Source organism: Gossypium raimondii, chromosome 10 (assembly GCF_025698545.1).
Source record: "Gossypium raimondii isolate GPD5lz chromosome 10, ASM2569854v1, whole genome shotgun sequence".
Taxonomy (NCBI): Eukaryota; Viridiplantae; Streptophyta; class Magnoliopsida; order Malvales; family Malvaceae; genus Gossypium; species Gossypium raimondii.
Window position 1 is genome coordinate 48,006,491 of NC_068574.1, and position 19,761 is coordinate 48,026,251.

The window sequence follows — 19,761 nt, forward strand, 5'->3', positions numbered from 1 at the left end:
TAATTAAATCAAAAATAATTTTCACCATCGCAATCCCCGGCAACGGCGCCAACAACTTGATCCCCTCCAAACGTGCAAACGTTTAGACTCAAAATCGTGTAAATAATATATATAATTAAAGTGTTGTATCTACAAGCGAATAGGTCAAATTGCAATATATAAGTGTTACAACAGAACACGGGTAAGTATTCCGAGGATCGTACCCAAGGTATTGTCAATTGGAGAATTTTATTATTAAATTAATTACCGAAAATAATTACTAATCTAATCGAATTATGAATTAGTAGTGTGAATCTAAATTAAAGTATTTATTAAACTAATTAAATTAATTAACCTAATGGAATTTCCTATTCCTAGTGTCAACGATGTGAGCTCCCGACCTATAATCGATTAACAGGTAGAATATCAACTTGCTTCAGTGGTTGTAATTAACTTCAAAAGTCGGGTTTTTTTAATGAATTAATTATTAATTAACCAGTATTATCTCTCGACCTCTACTGATTAATTAATCGACCAACACTCACTTATCTCTCGACCTCGCTTTCTTGACCAGGATAAATTACAATTTACTCGGCAACCTTACCTCTCGACCTCTTTTACCTAGATTACTTCTTAGGGTCATCAATCTTAGAGTTAAAGTACACATAATTTAAGCTAATTAATTCTATGGGAAACCCTCATTCATCCGTTAATTACTCCTTAATCAGTTAATTAGTTCCATAATTGAATCATACAAGATATAAATAAAGCACAAGAATTTATCCTAATATTCATACAAACATTAATTAATCAAGTTAAGAAAAATATAAAAAAAGAATAAAGAGAAAGGTCATAAATAATTAGAAGTGCGGTTTTGGAGGAACTGGAAGAATTCCAACTACGGAAGCATAAAACTAAAAACTAAAGAAAACTAAAGAAAATAAAACTGTTTAGCTAAATCGATTCTGTGTTTAATGGGGTTACAATAACCTCCTTATATAGGCTAAACTTGAGGTGTTATATGTCTAAAATACCCCTGATACTATTAAAGTCTAATTAATAAACGATATCTTAAAAAATCTATTAAACGCGACTGATGATGTCAGTACATCGTTAGGATGACGTTACAACGTTAGGTTCCTCCATCGCAACGTCGACCCTATTTTAGCCTTGGAAGCTTCGAAGTTCTATGTCGCGACACCGAATGCCTGAGTTGCATCGTTCTTTGTATTATTTGGCTTGAAATGGCACCCTGCACACTCAAATAGCCCATTAGTCATTCCCGAGACCCGAGTTGGACTAACGAGTTGTCGAAACACTAAAAACTATGTAAAAACACTTATTTTGCTAATATTTAGATTTAAGCTACTAATACTGAAAATATAATAAATAAACATAAAACGACTAGAAAACAAGCTCTTTAAGTGCCGAAAAGTATCTAAATTATCACTATAATTTTTGGCAGGTCAACAAATGTAATGACCCAAAATTCACAGGCATCGGAAAAGTGAAATATCGGGCCTCCGTCTTAGTGAAATGGGTTCGTAAATAATTATTAGAAATATTTATGAGACTAGCGGTGTGCCTAATTAGGTTCTAATTAGGTGAATTTAACTTAATTAAGAGTAATTAGGAAAAGGACTAAAGTGAATAAAGGGTAAAAGTTGAATTATAGATTAAAAAATAAAAGGACCAAAATGACAAATAAGCCATTTAGTATAAGTTGAGGCTTCTAAATTTAATTATGTTAAATTATAATAATTATATTATAATTAATAAAATAAGGACAAGTGTATGGTGATGATAAAACACATGTGTAATAAATATATGTAAACATTTGTAGTATAATTATTTATTTACTTATATTTTAAATTAAAGATATTTATTATTAAATTAATTTATTATAAATATCATATTATGAATTGAATTAAATTAAAGCAAAGTGTATGGTGATAAAATATACAAATGTAATAATAGTATTCATATATTTGTAATATATTTATTTAATTACTTTTAAGTAAATAGATATTTATTATATTATATTATTATATTATTATTGTTAACTAATATATATAATGAAGTAAAAAGAAGAAGAAGAAAGAAACAAAACAAATAAGAAAAGAAACAGAGAGCAATTCGAAACAGGGGAAAAGAAAGAAGAAAAAAAAAGAAAAGGAAAAACTAGGGTTTTGAAGCTTAAAGCTTTAATTGGTGAGTCAATTAAGTCATTTTTACTTAATTTTGATGTTTTAAAAGCTTTGGAACAAAGTTTTGTTGAAATTAAGTTGAAGTTTTGGAAATTCTTATGTTTTGAATATAGTTCATGTTGAACAAATTGATGAATTAGGGGTTTAATTGATAGAAATTTTAGTTAGAATTGATTAAAGGATTAAATTGTAAAGTAAGCTATAAGTTTTGCATAGTAGGGACTAAATTGCAAGAATTTTGAAATTAGGTATTTATGATGAAATTTAGATAGTTATGTCCAAGTTTGGTTGAAATTTGAGTAGAAATAAAGTATGAATTAAGATAGGAAAGTAAGTGAATTTAATTAGGACCAAATTGAATTTATGCTGGAAATTGAATGGAAATGGAATAGGAAAATTTAAATATTAGACATAAATTAATATTGTAGTAATGATTATGAAAATTATCCTAATTTTTCGTAGCTAATATCGCACCCGAGACATCCACGAATAAAGGAAAAGAAAAAGTGGACGAGGAGTAGACACGAGAATCACGGTTTGTATTACTATAATTCAAATTTAATTATTATTAATTATTGTGTTTTAATTGAAATGTATGGTAAATAAACAAGGTAAGAAAATCGGTATGATACTATTGTTTTGAATGGAGTTGATTTCAAGTGAATATGATTATTGAAAGTAAGTATTGATATTGAATTGAATGAAATTAGATTGAATTGTGATTATATGTGAGTAACGAGATGAATATTGAATTAAGAAAGTGAAATTGAAATGTGATTATTGAATAGAAATTGAAATGGTTTAAATTGAATTATTGAACTATTGTGGTATTGAATTGGAATATTAAAATTGGTGATTGATATGGATTTTATTGGAATTGAATTGAGAAAGTGGAAATTGATATGTGATACTGATGCTGGAAGTGAATTTGCTTATCGAAATTGAATGAAATATCGATTGAAATGTGAAATTGAATCAAATTGAAAATATGAGATATTGTGATTGAAATGGCATTAATTGAAATTGAATTGAGAAATATATATATATTGGATACCCTATTAACTAGTTGGGCTGAGTCGGATATAGTTGGCATGCCATAGGATTTGGAAGAGTACGGGATTTATCGGTTTTGCCGATCAGGCACTTTATGTTTCGTATATCAGGCACTTTATGTGTCGTATTTCAGGCACCTCGTATGTCGTATCAAGCACCTGGTGTGTCATTTCAGGCACTTATGTGTCGTATACTGATCAGGTACTATGTACCGTTTTAGGCACAATGTGTCGTATTGGTGTGTTTGGTTGAATCCGTGTATCCGCCAAAGTCCGAGTCATGTTAATAGGGGAAAATAAAAAGAATTGAAGTAAGAAATGATATTGAATTATGAATTATGTGAATATTTGAAGGCATATTGATTGGAAATTAAAAGCGATTTGAATTGAACTAAATTGATTTGAAATGAGACATTGAATTGAGATTTGAAAATGAAATATATGAAATGGTTATTAATGAAATGCATGAAATGGATATTGATATAATAAGAAGATATATAAGTTAAAATGAAGAGAAGCTATTTAAAATACATATTATTAAAATAAAATTAAAGTTTAAATGCATGAATGATTTATTAAAGGTAAAATAGTGGTAAGATTTAATGTGTATATATATTGTTTTTACCTTAAGTATTTGAATTATAGTAATACCATTGGGTGTATACTCAGCGTACGGCTTGTTTCTGTGCATAGATTAGATACAAAATTTTTTTTGAAGAGTTGAATTTGAGATTGCAAGCTTTCATCTCAACACATCTTCAAGCAACAACAGGGTATGTTTTCAAATTTTGAATAGAATGACATGTACTTAGGAAAAATATTAAGTATTTTCAAGTATCCGTTTTTATGTTCAAATATATTAGTAATTAGCCAAGAATTAATTTGGCACCAAATGTAATATTCCTATATCAGGTTCCTTGAGTCGAACATGGTATAAGGGGTTACAACAAACCAAAGGTGTCTTCATCCATTTTATGGTCTAAGTATATTCCTATTTGGGTCGAGGCTAGTATTCAGGTAAAACCCTCCCAACAAGGTCGACTCCAAGATTCAAACTTGGTTCAAAGGCCTAGGGTCCACTTCCATTTCTTTCAACTACTTGTTGGTAAAAAAAAAAGATTAAAATTCTAATTTTTTTTAAATTTTAAATTATAAAAATTATAAATTATTATAAATTATTATTTTTTTAAATTATAGAAATATTTTAAATGTTATAACTTTTTTACAAAATACATAAAATCTATTCAAATTTATTCAAATATTATAGAAAATCATGAAACTATAAATAAATAAATATTAGAAAAATTAAAAAAGACTACATCTTTTTATTTTCTCTCACACACTATCGTTCCGTTCTTGTCAATTTTCCTTGCATCATCCTTCCTCAACTAAAGCACTAGCCATCATTAGAGGGGTTCATGGGGCAAGTCAAGCTTAGGTTTGATTTCAACAAAATTTTCAGGCCCGAACTCAATGGACATGGCCCTTGAGATGATTCATGTCACTATTTAAAAAAATAAAAATATATTTTTTATATTTTTTATTTTTGAAAAGTAAATCGGATTCACCTATGAACACATCTACCCATCACTCACCTTAAATCATCAAGCATTAAACACATCCTTACTCAAACCCCTCAATTGACACCCTCCGCTAGTCCGATTATCATCAGACTTCAATCAACCCATTTCCTTATTATCTAAACTAAAGATTCCAAATAACAATTTTTTTCTATAAATTTTATAACTTATTAATATTTTTAAGAGTTTTTTTATTTTATAAACATTTATTACTTTTTTTTGTAGTTTTAATAATTTTATAACTTATTTATAGTTTTTTATAATTTCTAAAATTTTATAATATTTTTATTATAATTTATAATATTTGATGATGTTTGAATATTTTTTTATAATTATAATAGTTTAAAAATTTTTAACAAAAATAGGATTAAAATTAGATAATAAATTAAGCCATTGTAAAATAATAGAAAAATAATTAAACCCTCCATGTTATAAATTTTCTATGTCAATTGTCATGTTCAACTGTCACGTTAGCACTTAACGGTTCATTGAGAGTTTTAACAAAAAATGAATTCAGTTTTCGATAATAAACTTAATTAAAATTTTAATTATTTAACATTTTAACAGAAAAAACATACAAAAGAAAACAAAATCTTTAACCAAATAAAATGACATTCATTTAAGGAGATTTTAGATTAGAAAAGATTTGTGTGAGTTAGAAGAGAGAAGAATAAAAGATAAAAGGGAAGAAATAATGATAAAAGAAATAAATAAAAGGTATACTTTTTTGTAGAATTAGAATCAAATTGAAATAATTTATAAATGTTAAGTGTTAAATTTTTTAAAATCACGATTAAATTGATACAATGTAATAGATATTATTATTATATTAATTTTGAACTCTCACATTATTTTTCGATGCAAAATAAACAATAATTAACAAAATTTAATAATAATAAAAAACACCATTAAATTATAATTTAAGTAACAGAAAACAAGCTTAATATGGTGACTTATTTTTCTTAAATTACACTTTATTATAAATGATTATTACTTTATTGACTTTACTGGGTATGAACCCAATGAAAGAAACACCAACCTCAAAACAAAGCCACCAATAACACAACTCCTATTCTCATTACTCTTTAAAGGTCAATGCACTAAAATAAATTTATTATTATTTAATTTTTTAAAAAACTAAAAATATTGGTCAGAGCAGAACCATTCCTAGAGTCAAAATTTATTTTTTAAAAGTTGTGGTTACTTTTTTTTATCTGAGATAAAAAGGATTAATTATACTTCATGTCTCTTAACTATGACTTTAAATATTTTAGGTCCCAATTGAGTAATTGTTCCAATCGGTTTTCATATTAACTATGAGACTGCAGCTGCAGCCAAGAGCCTTGTTCCTTTCTACTAAAAAAAATTACATATTAGTAAAATTGCAATTTGACCCTGAAAAACTATTGGTCTAAAGATTTTATAATTCAATTTAGTGCTTCTATCAAAAGAAATCTAACTTCATTCTTACTAGATTAGATTTTTTAAATGTACCGATTAATAAATATGTTTAAACAAGACGGATTTAATATGACATTTAATACCAAATATTTTTTGATAGAATTTAATATCAAAGTTAACAATAGAATTGAGTGAAACCAATTACTCATAATTTGAAACATTTAGGTAATTAATCTGATAATAATAAATCTAAGGGTAAACTATAAGTTTAGTAATTTATATTTACTTAAAATTATGTTTTGATCATTAAAATTTAATCATTAACGTTATCGATACAATATGATATGATCATTGAACCATTAACTCTTGTTAACGGTATGATGGTGTGGCACATTAATACCATCATTTCAAACAAAAAAATTAGGTTGAATTCTATAGCTAGTCATTGTACTCTTTTTAGCAATTTGATTCTTTCCTTTATTTTTTTAAACTTTCCCTTTTCTTTAACATGCTAGATCAACTTGCCGTTACAGTGTTAATGATAGCTAACAGATACGTGACCATAACATAACTAATCAATAACATTAATGATTATATAGTATTTTTAAAAAAATTCAGTGACCAAAATATAATTTAAGTAAATATAAATGACTAAAATTGGAGTTTACCCTAAATCTAAAAAATACTGGCGACCGAAGGCAATCCCACTGCAAAAACACAGATAGTAGATGACAGCAGCATCTTCTTGCCCACGTGGGTCTGTCACTACTTTGCCCCCAAAACCTATCCCTTACAATTTACACTACATTTACACTACGGACAGAATTTCCTCCCAAAAATATCATCATCCCCCCATCCCCAACAAACAACCACTGAACAAAGTCATGTCTTCAGGCAGCAGAGCAGTTCACTCCCATCAGCAACGCCAACAACAGCAGCAGCAGCAGCAGCAGCAACAAGCTCAGTCCTCAGGCACAAGTAACATGAGAGCATCCCATACCCACCACCAGGCTGACTCTATAAGCAAAGCCATTGCTCAGTACACAGTCGATGCTCGCCTCCACGCTGTTTTCGAGCAGTCGGGGGAATCGGGTAAGTCATTTGATTACTCCCAATCCGTTAAAACTACTACCCAGTCGGTTCCCGAGCAGCAAATCACTGCTTACTTGTCTAAAATCCAAAGAGGGGGCCACATCCAGCCATTTGGCTGCATGATTGCGGTTGACGAACCCAGTTTCCGTATCATCGCCTACAGCGAAAACGCACGCGAGATGCTTGGGATTACCCCTCAATCCGTTCCCAATTTGGAGAGGATCGAAGTTCTTGCAATTGGGACCGATGTTCGAACCCTTTTCACTCCTTCCAGCGCTGTTTTGTTGGAAAAAGCCTTCGCCGCCCGCGAGATCACGTTGCTGAATCCGGTTTGGATTCACTCTAAGAATTCGGGGAAGCCCTTTTACGCTATTTTACATAGGATTGATGTTGGAATTGTGATTGATTTAGAACCTGCTAGAACTGAGGATCCTGCCTTGTCTATTGCCGGGGCTGTCCAATCGCAGAAATTAGCTGTCCGTGCTATTTCTGAGTTACAGTCCCTCCCTGGAGGCGATATTAAGCTTTTGTGTGACACGGTTGTGGAAAGTGTGAGACAACTTACTGGATATCATAGGGTAATGGTTTATAAATTTCATGAGGATGAGCATGGGGAGGTCGTGGCCGAGAGTAAAAGGCCTGACTTGGACCCTTACATAGGTTTACATTATCCGGCAACGGATATTCCCCAGGCTTCAAGGTTTTTGTTTAAGCAGAATAGAGTTAGGATGATAGTGGACTGTCATGCCACGCCAGTGCGTGTGGTTCAGGATGATGGGTTAATGCAACCTCTGTGTTTGGTTGGATCCACTCTTCGGGCCCCTCATGGTTGCCATGCTCAGTATATGGCTAACATGGGGTCAATTGCTTCTTTGGCGATGGCAGTTATTATCAATGGAAATGACGATGAAGCTACTGGGGGAAGAAATACGATGAGGCTTTGGGGTCTTGTTGTTTGTCATCATACTTCTGCACGTTGTATTCCATTTCCACTTCGATATGCTTGTGAGTTCCTAATGCAAGCATTTGCACTTCAACTGAATATGGAATTGCAATTGGCAGCTCAAATGTCGGAGAAACGTGTTTTGAGGACTCAAACTCTTTTGTGTGATATGCTTCTTCGTGACTCTCCATCTGGCATTGTCATGCAAAGTCCCAGCATTATGGATCTTGTGAAATGTGATGGGGCTGCCCTTTATTACCAAGGTAAGTATTACCCATTAGGTGTGACGCCATCTGAGGCCCAGATAAAAGATATTGTTGAGTGGTTGTTGGCATTCCATGGAGATTCGACTGGTTTAAGCACCGATAGTTTGTCTGATGCTGGTTACCCTGCGGCAACCTCACTTGGGGATGCAGTTTGTGGGATGGCTGTTGCTTGTATTACTAAAAGGGATTTTCTATTCTGGTTCCGGTCACACACAGCAAAAGAGATCAAATGGGGTGGTGCAAAGCATCATCCAGAGGACAAAGATGATGGTCAAAGAATGCATCCACGATCTTCATTCAAGGCATTTTTGGAAGTGGTCAAGAGTCGGAGTTTGCCATGGGATAATGCTGAAATGGATGCAATTCACTCACTGCAGCTTATTCTTCGTGACTCATTCAAGGATGCTGAAGCAAGTAATTCTAAAGCCGTTGCACATGCTCAGCTTGGGGGACTAGAGCTACAAGGGGTGGATGAGCTTAGTTCAGTTGCAAGGGAAATGGTGAGGTTAATAGAGACTGCAACTGCTCCCATATTGGCCGTAGATGTTGAAGGTCGCATTAATGGGTGGAATGCAAAAGCTGCAGAATTAACAGGACTCTCAGTTGAGGAAGCCATGGGGAAGTCTTTGGTTCATGACCTTGTTTATGAGGAATATCAAGAAACGGTTGACAGGCTTCTTAGTCATGCTTTGCAAGGTGATTCGCTTACTTATGTCATCTTTTTCCTTACAACCTCAAAATCTGATGAAGTAAACTGATATCTTTTTCATTTTCTTTTGTATAAACATGCAACTATACTGATCAGATAGACTTAGCGAATAGAAGTAAGGATCAATTCAGAAAGAGTTATGGTTTTAGCAGTTCTGAGTTTTGATAGTACCTTCATGCACGTTGAAAGCTATACCAAATTCTACAATATATAAGCACTAAATTTTCATAGTTATGGTTTCACTTGCAAATGTTTCATTTATGGGAATATAAACGTTCTTTTCCTATACCATTCTTCAAAGAAATGATGTGATATTTCCAAAATGCTTAATGCTTGCTTTGATACTTTGTTTACGTTGCTTCAATTGATGCAGGCGAAGAAGATAAAAACATAGAGATAAAAATGAGGACTTTTGGCTTAGAAGATCATAAAAAGGCTATATACGTGGTGGTGAACGCTTGCTCTAGTAAGGATTATATGAATAATATTGTTGGAGTTTGCTTTGTTGGTCAGGATGTTACAGGCCAAAAGGTGGTGATGGACAAATTCATCCACATACAAGGTGATTACAAGGCCATTGTTCATAGTCCCAATCCTTTGATTCCACCAATATTTGTTTCGGATGAAAACACATGTTGCTTGGAGTGGAACACTGCCATGGAAAAGCTCACTGGGTGGCCTCGGGGGGAAATCATAGGGAAAATGTTAGTTGGTGAGGTTTTTGGCAGTTGCTGTCGCCTCAAGGGTCCAGATGCTTTGACAAAATTCATGATTGTTTTACATAGTGCAATTGGAGGGCAGGAGGCAGATAAGTTCCCTTTTGCCTTCTTTGACCGCAATGGGAAATTTGTTCAGGCACTGTTGACAGCAAACAAAAGGGTGAATATGGAAGGCCAGATTGTAGGAGCGTTTTGTTTCCTGCAGATTGCAACTCCAGAGTTGCAGCAAGCACTGAGAGTCCAGAGGCAACAGGAGAAAAAATGCTTTGCTAGAATGAAAGAGTTAACCTACATTTGCCAGGAAATAAAGAGTCCTTTGAATGGGATCCGCTTTACTACCTCACTTTTTGAAGCTACAGAGCTGACTGAAAACCAAAAGCAATTTCTTGAGACTAGTGTTGCTTGTGAGAAGCAAATGTTGAAGATCATAAGAGATGTTGATTTGGAGAGCATTGAGGATGGGTAGGTCTCCTTGTCTAATTATACTAAAACCAAATATTAATTTCTTTGGACATGCATTTTCATCAGGAATATATTGGTCTCGATTGTTTGGTTTCTAGAACTTTGAAGGAACACACATCTGACGCTAGACTATTTGAACTCTATTTCATCTCTGGCAATTGAATCTGTTAGATATATTTCTTGATTATGGATGCAATTGCCTTGGAATCTGACTTCGTGCGTTTAGAGTGGAATGCTAAATACTGCATCATAGTTTCCTTTTAACTATGTTTGAAATATTCTTTTTATGGATGAACGGTAATCTTAAGTGCACGAGAAAATTATCCTCTAGTGCTGTATCCATTTTAGTTTCCTTTAAGATTATCGTCACTACATCTCATTTAGGAAATGTTTATATGACTAATATTGGTTGGTTTGAAAGTTAACCATAGCAATTTTGGGGAAATTAAACCAAAAACACATTTGTTCATTTCATTTGACTGTGAGGCATCAACCATGGATCTCTTCTAAGTTTGTATCTGTATTTTCTCTTGTAAATATGGCTTCAGGAAACTTAAGACAAACCACAAGGTTCAATTGCTGAATCTTTGGACCAAAATGAAATTTCTATGTTGCCTTGTGTTTTAGCGATATCTACTTTATTAAAGATCAAGCATGCATTAGTATTTCTATCAAAATCCCTCTTCCTGATTTCAGTAATTAGGAAGACATGATCTAATTCTTCGCTTGATGTGTTGGAACTAGTTCTATGGAGCTTGAAAAGGCTGAATTTTTCCTTGGGAGTGTCATAAATGCTGTTGTTAGCCAAGTAATGCTACTGCTGAGGGAAAGAAATCTACAGTTAATTCGGGATATACCAGAGGAGATCAAAACATTGGCTGTTTATGGCGATCAAGCAAGAATTCAACAGGTATTGGCTGATTTTTTGTTGAATATGGTTCGTTATGCACCAACTGGTGAAGGCTGGGTAGAGATTCATGTTCGTCCATCTTTGAAACAAATATCCGAAGGAGTCACCATTGTTCATACAGAATTCAGGTATTTTTGCTTTTGCTCTTCTATGCGTTCGTAAGATAAATATCAATGTTATGCTACACTATCATTTTATGGGATCTATGGAAAACTTGGTTCTGCCAATTAATTTAAGTTCCTGTGGATTGGAACCTGTAGAAGTCCCGTCACAATGTACTTAATAATATATTATATATGGATTTTATTTTTAGTTTCTTTACATTTTGTTCTTTTTTCTTAGACTATTTATAATGTGAATCCTATTTATATCGTGGTGCTAATTTCACAAACAATGGTGTATTTCTGAAGGATGGTATGCCCCGGTGAAGGCCTTCCTCCTGAGTTGGTTCAAGACATGTTCCATAGCAGTCGATGGATGACACAGGAGGGCTTAGGGTTGAGCATGTGCCGGAAAATCTTAAAGCTCATGAATGGTGAGGTCCAATATATCAGAGAGTCGGAAAGATGTTATTTCTTAATTACTCTAGAACTTCCTGTACCTCAGAGTGGCTCAAAAAACGAAGACTAGGTTAGCTGCCCCTGATTAGATTTAACCCAAGTTCTTTTTCTGTCATTTACAAACCGTTTCTTATCCCGGTCGCATGGCTTATACATGAACATCATCACCTAGATCCACCTAATGGTGCTCAACAGACTGAAGAATCCTGGTACGTTCCACATCTAATAACCTTATCATATAAGCCAGCTGATCGAATGCCATGAGTGTAGTTCTTAAAAACCACAATGTTGCCCAGCGTAACTGTCATGTGTTGTTTAACAGGCAGTACTAAATGAGGGTAAGTATAGAATGTAATATATGTAATACCCCCTTCCACAACAAAAGGCCGTCGTGGTGTGAATTTGCTGTTGGATTGTGAAGCTATCTCCTGTTATCTATCATAATCCATAAGAGTTAGATTAGAACTTGTCATGATCCAAAGATGATTGTAACGTATTCACCTACATTAGCTTATCCCTATGCCACTTCTTCTTTGGTATAGAATGATATAGGCTTCTCCTTGTAATTAGTAAGGGATTATTCTGTAGAGAGGATAACTTAAGCATAATTTACTGTTTTCATACATTTATCCTTATATTGGCATGGATTGTTAAAAGGTTAAACTAGCTCTCAGGTCCCTGTACTATAGGCTTAGGAAAAAAGTAGTCCCTCTACTATAGAAGTCAAACTTTCTAGCAAAATAGGTAAAATGAGTAATTTGGTACTTATCATGCTTTAAAAAAATGTTGAATTTTAGTGTTCGTTTCCATCCTTTTTTCACGTTACTTTAAATCACGACAAGTCAGTAGTATTTTAACATTCAAAGATGATTTCAGTTTAAGATCTTCTGTTTGCTCCAAAATTAAATGCACATAGTAAAAGGACTAATTTGCTTTTCAGCCTATAGTGCAGGGTCTTGTTAGAGAATTAAACCTTTGTTAAGCAGTTATAGTTGTTTTATACGGTGTATATTTAGAAAGCTGATACTTCAATTAGTTGGTAAAGTATTGATCAAAGTTACCATTAAAGAAGTGTAGTGCAAGACATAAGTTTGCCTGTATTTAAAAGATTATTAAAGTATAATATTTTAATATTCATGTCTGAAAACGCAAGCAATATAGTATTCTTTTCCTTTTGTCCATTTGTGGTGGGAGCCTCTAGTATCTAATACCCGGTTGGATTGTTGCATCTCCTAAGCCATAAAGAATAAAGGTAGAAAGATTATTAGTTATAAAGCTTTTAACATTCCTTAAACATCATATCTATACTAATTTAATGACTTTAATTTGGATAAATTACATTAAGTTTATTTTTGGTAATTTATTTTTAAAAAGTTATAAAATAATCACTAAATTATTTGAAAGTTTTTATTGAAGTCGTTGGGTATTTGAAATAGCTGCTGTATGGCTTTCTCTGTTTCATTTTTTTCACCAATTAAAAGCTCTCATTCTCCTTTTATTCTACAGTTTAATTTTTTCATGAAACAATTTTGATTGTCACAATTTATAAATCAAAATCTAAACAACTTTCTTTTACAATATTTAGCATTGACCGTTAGATCGATTTAGATCTAAAGTATATTCTTTCACTTGATGGGTATTGATACACCATATCAATCATCAAACCGTCGCTTGAAACTCGTTAGTTGGATTTTTTAAAAAAAAAGAAAAATCTTAACAATTCAATGATAATTTTGAATGGTTTAATGATTTAAATGAAAACTTTTGAGTAATTCAATGATCATTTTATAACCTTTTGAAATTGAATGACCAAGACGTAAACTCGTTAACAATTTAATGATTTTGAGTGTAGTTTACTATATTAAAATATTTGTCTTTTAAAATTTTCTTAATTTCTTCAAAGAATGCATATGTTAAATTTCATTATATCAATATTATTATAAATTTTTTATTTAGTTGGTAGAGTGAGTTAATCAGAAAGTATTTAAAAGTTATTATAAGAGTATTTTAATATTTTTTAAGAATCTTTAAATAAAATATTTTGTAATTATATTTTTATGTAACTTTTTTACTCATAGGCCTAACAAAATCAATTTATTTATTTAGTTGAGAGAGAGGGTTTGAACTATGCTCTTTAGAAGAAAAAAAAGACCACCAAGGGGGGTTCCATTAAACATTAAAATCAAGAACATCCGCAAGTACAAAGTCATGCAAGTCGATAAGATAATCAACACCAAAACCAACCTCATTCAAATAATCAAGGCCCATGCAGCTCAATGAATCGGCCAATCTATTTGCCGCTCTAGGAGAATAAACAAAAACTGAAACAAAGTACAAGCCTCCAAAATTAAATGGCCCAATAATGTTAAGACAAATGTATCATGGGCAAACTTAGAAATTACAGAATAATTATCAAATTCTAAAGTGATTATTAGTTTTTGAACAGAAATATAACTACAAAGGTAATTAGTAAATTTACATTTTAGCCACTCAATTTTAAAAAGTTATAAAATGGTTATTGAACTATTTGAAAGTTTTCATTTAAGTCATTGGGTTGTTAAAATAGTTGTATGGACTTCTCTATTCGTACTGTCTACACCAATTGAAGTTCTCCTTTCCATTCTCTTCTACAGTTCAATGTTTTTTTCAAGAAACAACTTTGAACATCATGAATGTGGGAACCAAAATTCAAACAACTTTTTTTCTTCGATATTCGACATTGACTATTAGATAGACTTAAATCTAAGATTTGTTCTTTACTTGTCAATAGGTATTGATCTACTGTATGAACCGCCGAATTGTCACTTGGATCTCGCTAGCCAGACCAAAAAAAAAGCAACAACCTAGTGACTTAATAGTTTAGTGATTTCAATAAAAACTTCTGAATAATTCAATAAACATCTTTTAACTTTTTGAAATTGGATGATCAAAGCGTAAATTTACTAATAATTTAGTAACTTTGGATGTAGTTTACCCTTGTAACAAATTTTTTTATTTATTTTGATAACCCACCATTTTAATTATAGATAAAAGAAACATAAATAAAAGAGTTGATTTCTATTTAAGAGGATTCTAAACTATTGATATCATACCTCTGAAAAAAAAAAAAAGAATACTCAAAGGAGCCATTTTATATATGAGGTTTGGGTTTTGAGTTAGATAAAACTTAGGTTTTGGTTTAGATTATATATTTAAATATTGTAAATATACATATTATGTTTAGATAATATATTTGAGTTAGATTGGGTTTGGGCTTACAAAATTTTGCTCAAGGCCTGACACAAATAGTAAAATGGGCTTACACTTTTGTCCAAACTTATTTTTCAAGCTTTGTATTTTTGTCTAAGTCATCTTATGTTTCAAATGGCCTTTAGAATTTAGGCGAATAATTGAACTCTTAGACAACTCTGCTCTTCACACAGCCTCCCAAACCATCCCATCCGCGTTAGGCAACTCCACACCAATGCTTACAAATTTATGCATTCACATCCAATGTCACATCTACATTTACCTTGGTTCGGCCTTCCAAAGGTGGCCTCCATTTCACTTCAACCAGCAAAATAAGGTGATTTAAGAGGTTGTAAACTCGAAAATCATGATCCAATCCCTTAGCATAGTTAAGTGCGAGATGTGGGGGGAGTAAGTTTACCATACACAAACTCACTGTTCTTCAATTCCAAAGTTCCTCAAGCAAAATGATCAAATTGGTTAGAGCGTCCCTGTCTAGCTTACACATAACATACTCAAGCCAGTCAATACAATAAAAAACTTAAAAAGTAATATATGGTCATCAATACCTACCAATCTTAAGGTGGCATTTGAAACCTGACAATCTTTGAGTGTAGGTAAGGTCAATTTTTTGTCAAACTTGCATCTATGATATCTTGGATTTGGAAGATTTCTCATATTAACAATCTTAGGGTCAATTCACAAGATACCATATCTAGTCGCGATGTAAAAATCTTCGAAAGCATTTTGGACTTCCAAGTTTTTCTCGAAAAGACATTGCGAGGACCATTACCCAAAAATCGTAAAAGGAGCTAAGAATACCCCACTTTTGTCAAATATATACTTGCCGAAAAATGTCCCCCATTGAGTGTATCTCTCAATCCACGCCTTAAAAGATTCGATTGATAAGATCAAATCTGGTTCAGATTGAGTGAAAGCCTATTGAACAAACTGCTCATCTCACCCTATTTCTCCCTCATGTATTAACTGACTATTCGTAGCATCTCTTATTAAAGTTCCTTTGTAAGTTAACTCCGGTCCAATAATGTCTTTGTTTCCCCATCTATACTCCCATATATGCAATTCTTTGCCATCCCTGATCTGCCAAAACATGCCCAGTGCGAGGCTATTTGCAGCTGTGCTCAAGCTTGTCAATATGAAAAATAGTTTGCCAACATGTTTATAGTTAAGAATATCATCATCCAAGAACTATCATTAAGAACCTTGAAAGCAAGAAAGTCTCTATGTTTTAAGAGACAACAAACTTGTCTACCTAATAAAGCTAAATTAAAAAGTCTGACATTTCGAAAACCCAAGCCTCCTATACTGTTAACATAGCCCATCCTTGATCCTCATTTCAACCTTGCCACCGGAACTTGTGTATTGCACTCACAATTGCATCAGTTATCAAGTTAGGCATAAAAATAAAACCATAGCATAAGTGGGGAGTGACTGCAAAATCGATTTTACAAAGACCTCATTGCCTCAATGAGATAAAAGGCATTTGGACCGAATATAAATGTGCAAATAAACCCTGTCAGTCATCCTTTTAAAAGCATTTGTTTTGTTGAGATCCACAACCAAAGGCAACCTCAAATACAGTTTAGGATCCGCCATGACCTTTACTTCTAATATACGACTCAATACTTAGCGTCAAGAGTAATCAAACTGAAGTAAAGTAGATGTTTCTCAAGATTAACCTTTTGGTCAAAGCTACTTTCATAAATCATTAGCAAGTCCCTCACTTTTCTTGCTTCAGTCTATTTATTTTTGACAAACAACAGGTTATCATTACCAAAGAGAAAGTGATTCACATTAGGACCATTCTGACTAGTCCAAATACCTTTCAAAGAATCATCCAATTGAGCCTAGTTTAACAAAATTGAGAGTTCTTCCATACATAAAAAAAAAAGAAAAAGAAAAAATATGGGGACAAAAGATCCCCAATCTTTGATCGTTACCTGTTTCAAAAAAGTCTGCCAGTCTACCATTGATCCTAACTACATACCTGACGGTGGAGACACAACACATCACTCTTTCAATCCACCCATTGCTAAAACCCAATCTGCACATAATCCCTTGCAAGAAACCCCCATTCTACTCTGTTGTGTATTTTGCTTATGTCGAGCTTCAAAGCACACTATTTATTTGGACCTCTTTTTTTACTCTTGTAAGTAGTGCATGAGCTTTATAAAAGTGTAACATTATCATGAATCATACAGCTGGACACAAAAGCATATTGAGACATACTGATACAATGTGGAAAAATTCACTTTTAAGTATACTAGCTAACATCTTCGAAACAATCTTATAAGTGACATTGTAAAGGGCAATAGGCCTAAAGTGCACTATTCTAGTATGATCATCAATCTTAGTGTTGGGGGTAAATCCGGTTAAGTAACGATAAAGTAAAATAACGAAGAAATTGAAAAGATCGAATTCAAATATTTTACATGGAAAAATCCCTCCGAAGAGGATTAAAAACCACGGGTAAAGATAAATTCATTAAAATGGCAAAAACGAAAAGTACAAAAGATGGAGATAAAACTAAATCCCGAAACCCAAAATAACATCACTCAAAATGTGAACACAAAATTCTCTAAAAGCTTGTAAAAGCTAATACCTAAATGTGTAATGGGTTATTTTTCTAAAATGAAAAAAAGGTCTATTTATAGGCTAAATTTGTAGGTCAAATAATATTAAAGTAACCTACACTAATAAGAGTTTAAGTGGAAAACTAATATTAATGTAACCTATATTAATCAGAGTTTAAGCTGGAAACTAAAAGTAGAATTTAACGAGAAGAAGAAAAGTCAAAAAATACGAGACATAACTCCACAAATCTCCACCTTGACTTGTATTTCTATTAAGCCTTCTTTGCCAAAACCCACCACGGGCATATCTCAAACTATGCAGGATAATAACTGAGTTGAAGTTGTGGTTAGAAGCTGGAAGTCTTCTAGTCTTCGGCTTGTGCACTGCCAAATAAAAAACTGACCCAGGTCTGATTTCCACAAATGTAGTGCCCTATCTTTTCAAAACCTGCATTCAAAAGAAAACCTTTCTTATATGAAACAATCATACCTTATTCCCTCCTATGACCAAGTTGTCTTCACTTCAAACGAGTTAACTTCGACTTCTTAACAAACGAGGGACGTCCTGTTTCACCGGTCACCGTTGATCTTTCTAGAATATAAAGACTGTCAATCTTTTTACATTTCATCAAAATGAGAGCCCCATGGGAAACATTAATGTCGCTTGACTTGATGTTAATTCTACAACTCTTCAAGTCCAAAATTCCCAAGGAGATGAGATTTTTCTTTAAGTCAGGTACATGCTTGACTTTTGAAAGTGCCCTAATTGTCCCGTCGTGCATCCTGATCTGAACAGTGCTAATATAGGTTACCTTACTGGGTGAACCAATCCCCATGCTCACAAATCCACCTTCAACTGTACTGTATGTGGAGAACCAGTCCCTGTTGGGACACATGTGGAAAGAACACCTTGAATCTAGGATCCACTCGATGTAAGTTCGGAGCTTTCACTTATTGACACCAACAAGAAATCATCACCCTTGTCATTGGCCAAATTAGCATCAGCTAAATCTTCCTTCTTGCTTTCAACAGTCCTTTTATTTCATAGTTTGTAACAAACTGCCTTGATGTGACCTAACCTTTTACAATAACGACATCTCTTGTCTTGCTTTCTTGATGCTATCAAAACTAAGGCTTGCCTATCTAACTTGCTATCTGAACCAAACTCATTGTTGAGTTTGTCTTTGCTTAACAGATGACCCTTCACATTCTCAAATGAGAGGTTATCTTTGCCATAAATTAGGGTCTCCCTAGAAGACTTGTATGAAGGGTGTAAAGAGCACAATAATAGCATAGCCTAATCTCCATCGTTAATCTGAACCTCAAAATTCTTTAAATCATTTAAAAAATTAATAAATTGACTGAAGTGATCTCTAAGGTGCTCACTTTTGTCCATGTGAAATGTGTATAGATGTTGTTTTAACACCAATTGTTTAGACAAAGACTTTGTCGTGTAGAGAGTTTATAATATTTTCCATAAGGTGAATATCATTTTCTCTATCAAAACCTTCTACAACACATTATTTGTTAGACATAATTGAATCATGGATAGATCTTTTTTTATCTAACTTATCCTATTCTAATTTATCCATGTCTTCAGGCTTCTTATTTGTAAGGACCTTCTTAAGATCACTTTGAATCAGAATTGTTGTAATCCGAACTTACCATAGATTGAAAATTTTAATGCCATCGAACTTATCAATATCAAACCTTATTCCTACCATTTTTGAACGGGTTGATTGTGAAAATCAAACTAGCTCTTGATACCAGTTTCTTAAGGGATAAATCTGGTTAAGCAACTAGTAAGTAAAATAACGAAGAAATTGAAAAGATCGAACACAAATATTTTACATGAAAAACCCCTCCGAAGAGAATAAAAAACCACGGGTAAAGACAATTTCACTAAAACGGCAAAAACGAATGGTACAAAAGATGGAGATAAAACTAAACCCGAAACTCGAAATAAGAACCCTCAAGTAAACACAAAATTCGTTGAAAGCTTGTAAAAGCTAATACCTAAATGTGTAACTGGTTATCTTTCTAGGGTGAAAAAATGGCC

General features: G+C 32.9%; 1 protein-coding gene and 1 long non-coding RNA gene across 2 annotated transcripts; one reads left to right on the plus strand and one right to left on the minus strand.

The window, feature by feature from the left end:
* The first annotated feature begins 6,922 nt into the window (after window positions 1–6,922).
* On the plus strand, window positions 6,923–12,515 carry LOC105776987 (phytochrome B). The gene is made up of 4 exons (XM_012599995.2): window positions 6,923–9,216; window positions 9,603–10,410; window positions 11,155–11,448; window positions 11,731–12,515. Exons 1-4 carry the CDS (start codon window positions 6,948–6,950, stop codon window positions 11,948–11,950), a joined length of 3,591 nt encoding a protein of 1,196 aa, XP_012455449.1. The 5' UTR covers window positions 6,923–6,947; the 3' UTR covers window positions 11,951–12,515.
* Window positions 12,516–15,134: 2,619 nt separating this feature from the next.
* On the minus strand, window positions 15,135–17,370 carry LOC128033781 (uncharacterized). Its single transcript, XR_008189823.1, has 2 exons — window positions 15,530–17,370; window positions 15,135–15,426 (listed from the first exon to the last, which is right to left on the minus strand). It is a non-coding gene; the product is annotated as an uncharacterized LOC128033781 (long non-coding RNA).
* Between the last annotated feature and the right edge of the window lie 2,391 nt (window positions 17,371–19,761).

Excerpts from the sequence above, each read along its gene's own strand:
- LOC105776987 (XM_012599995.2), top strand. The coding sequence starts at position 6,948 with ATGACAGCAGCATCTTCTTGCCCACGTGGGTCTGTCACTACTTTGCCC. Across the intron at positions 10,411-11,154 it reads TTGGAGAGCATTGAGGATGG|TTCTATGGAGCTTGAAAAGG; the intron begins GTAGGTCTCCTT and ends TGTTGGAACTAG. Across the intron at positions 11,449-11,730 it reads ATTGTTCATACAGAATTCAG|GATGGTATGCCCCGGTGAAG; the intron begins GTATTTTTGCTT and ends GTATTTCTGAAG.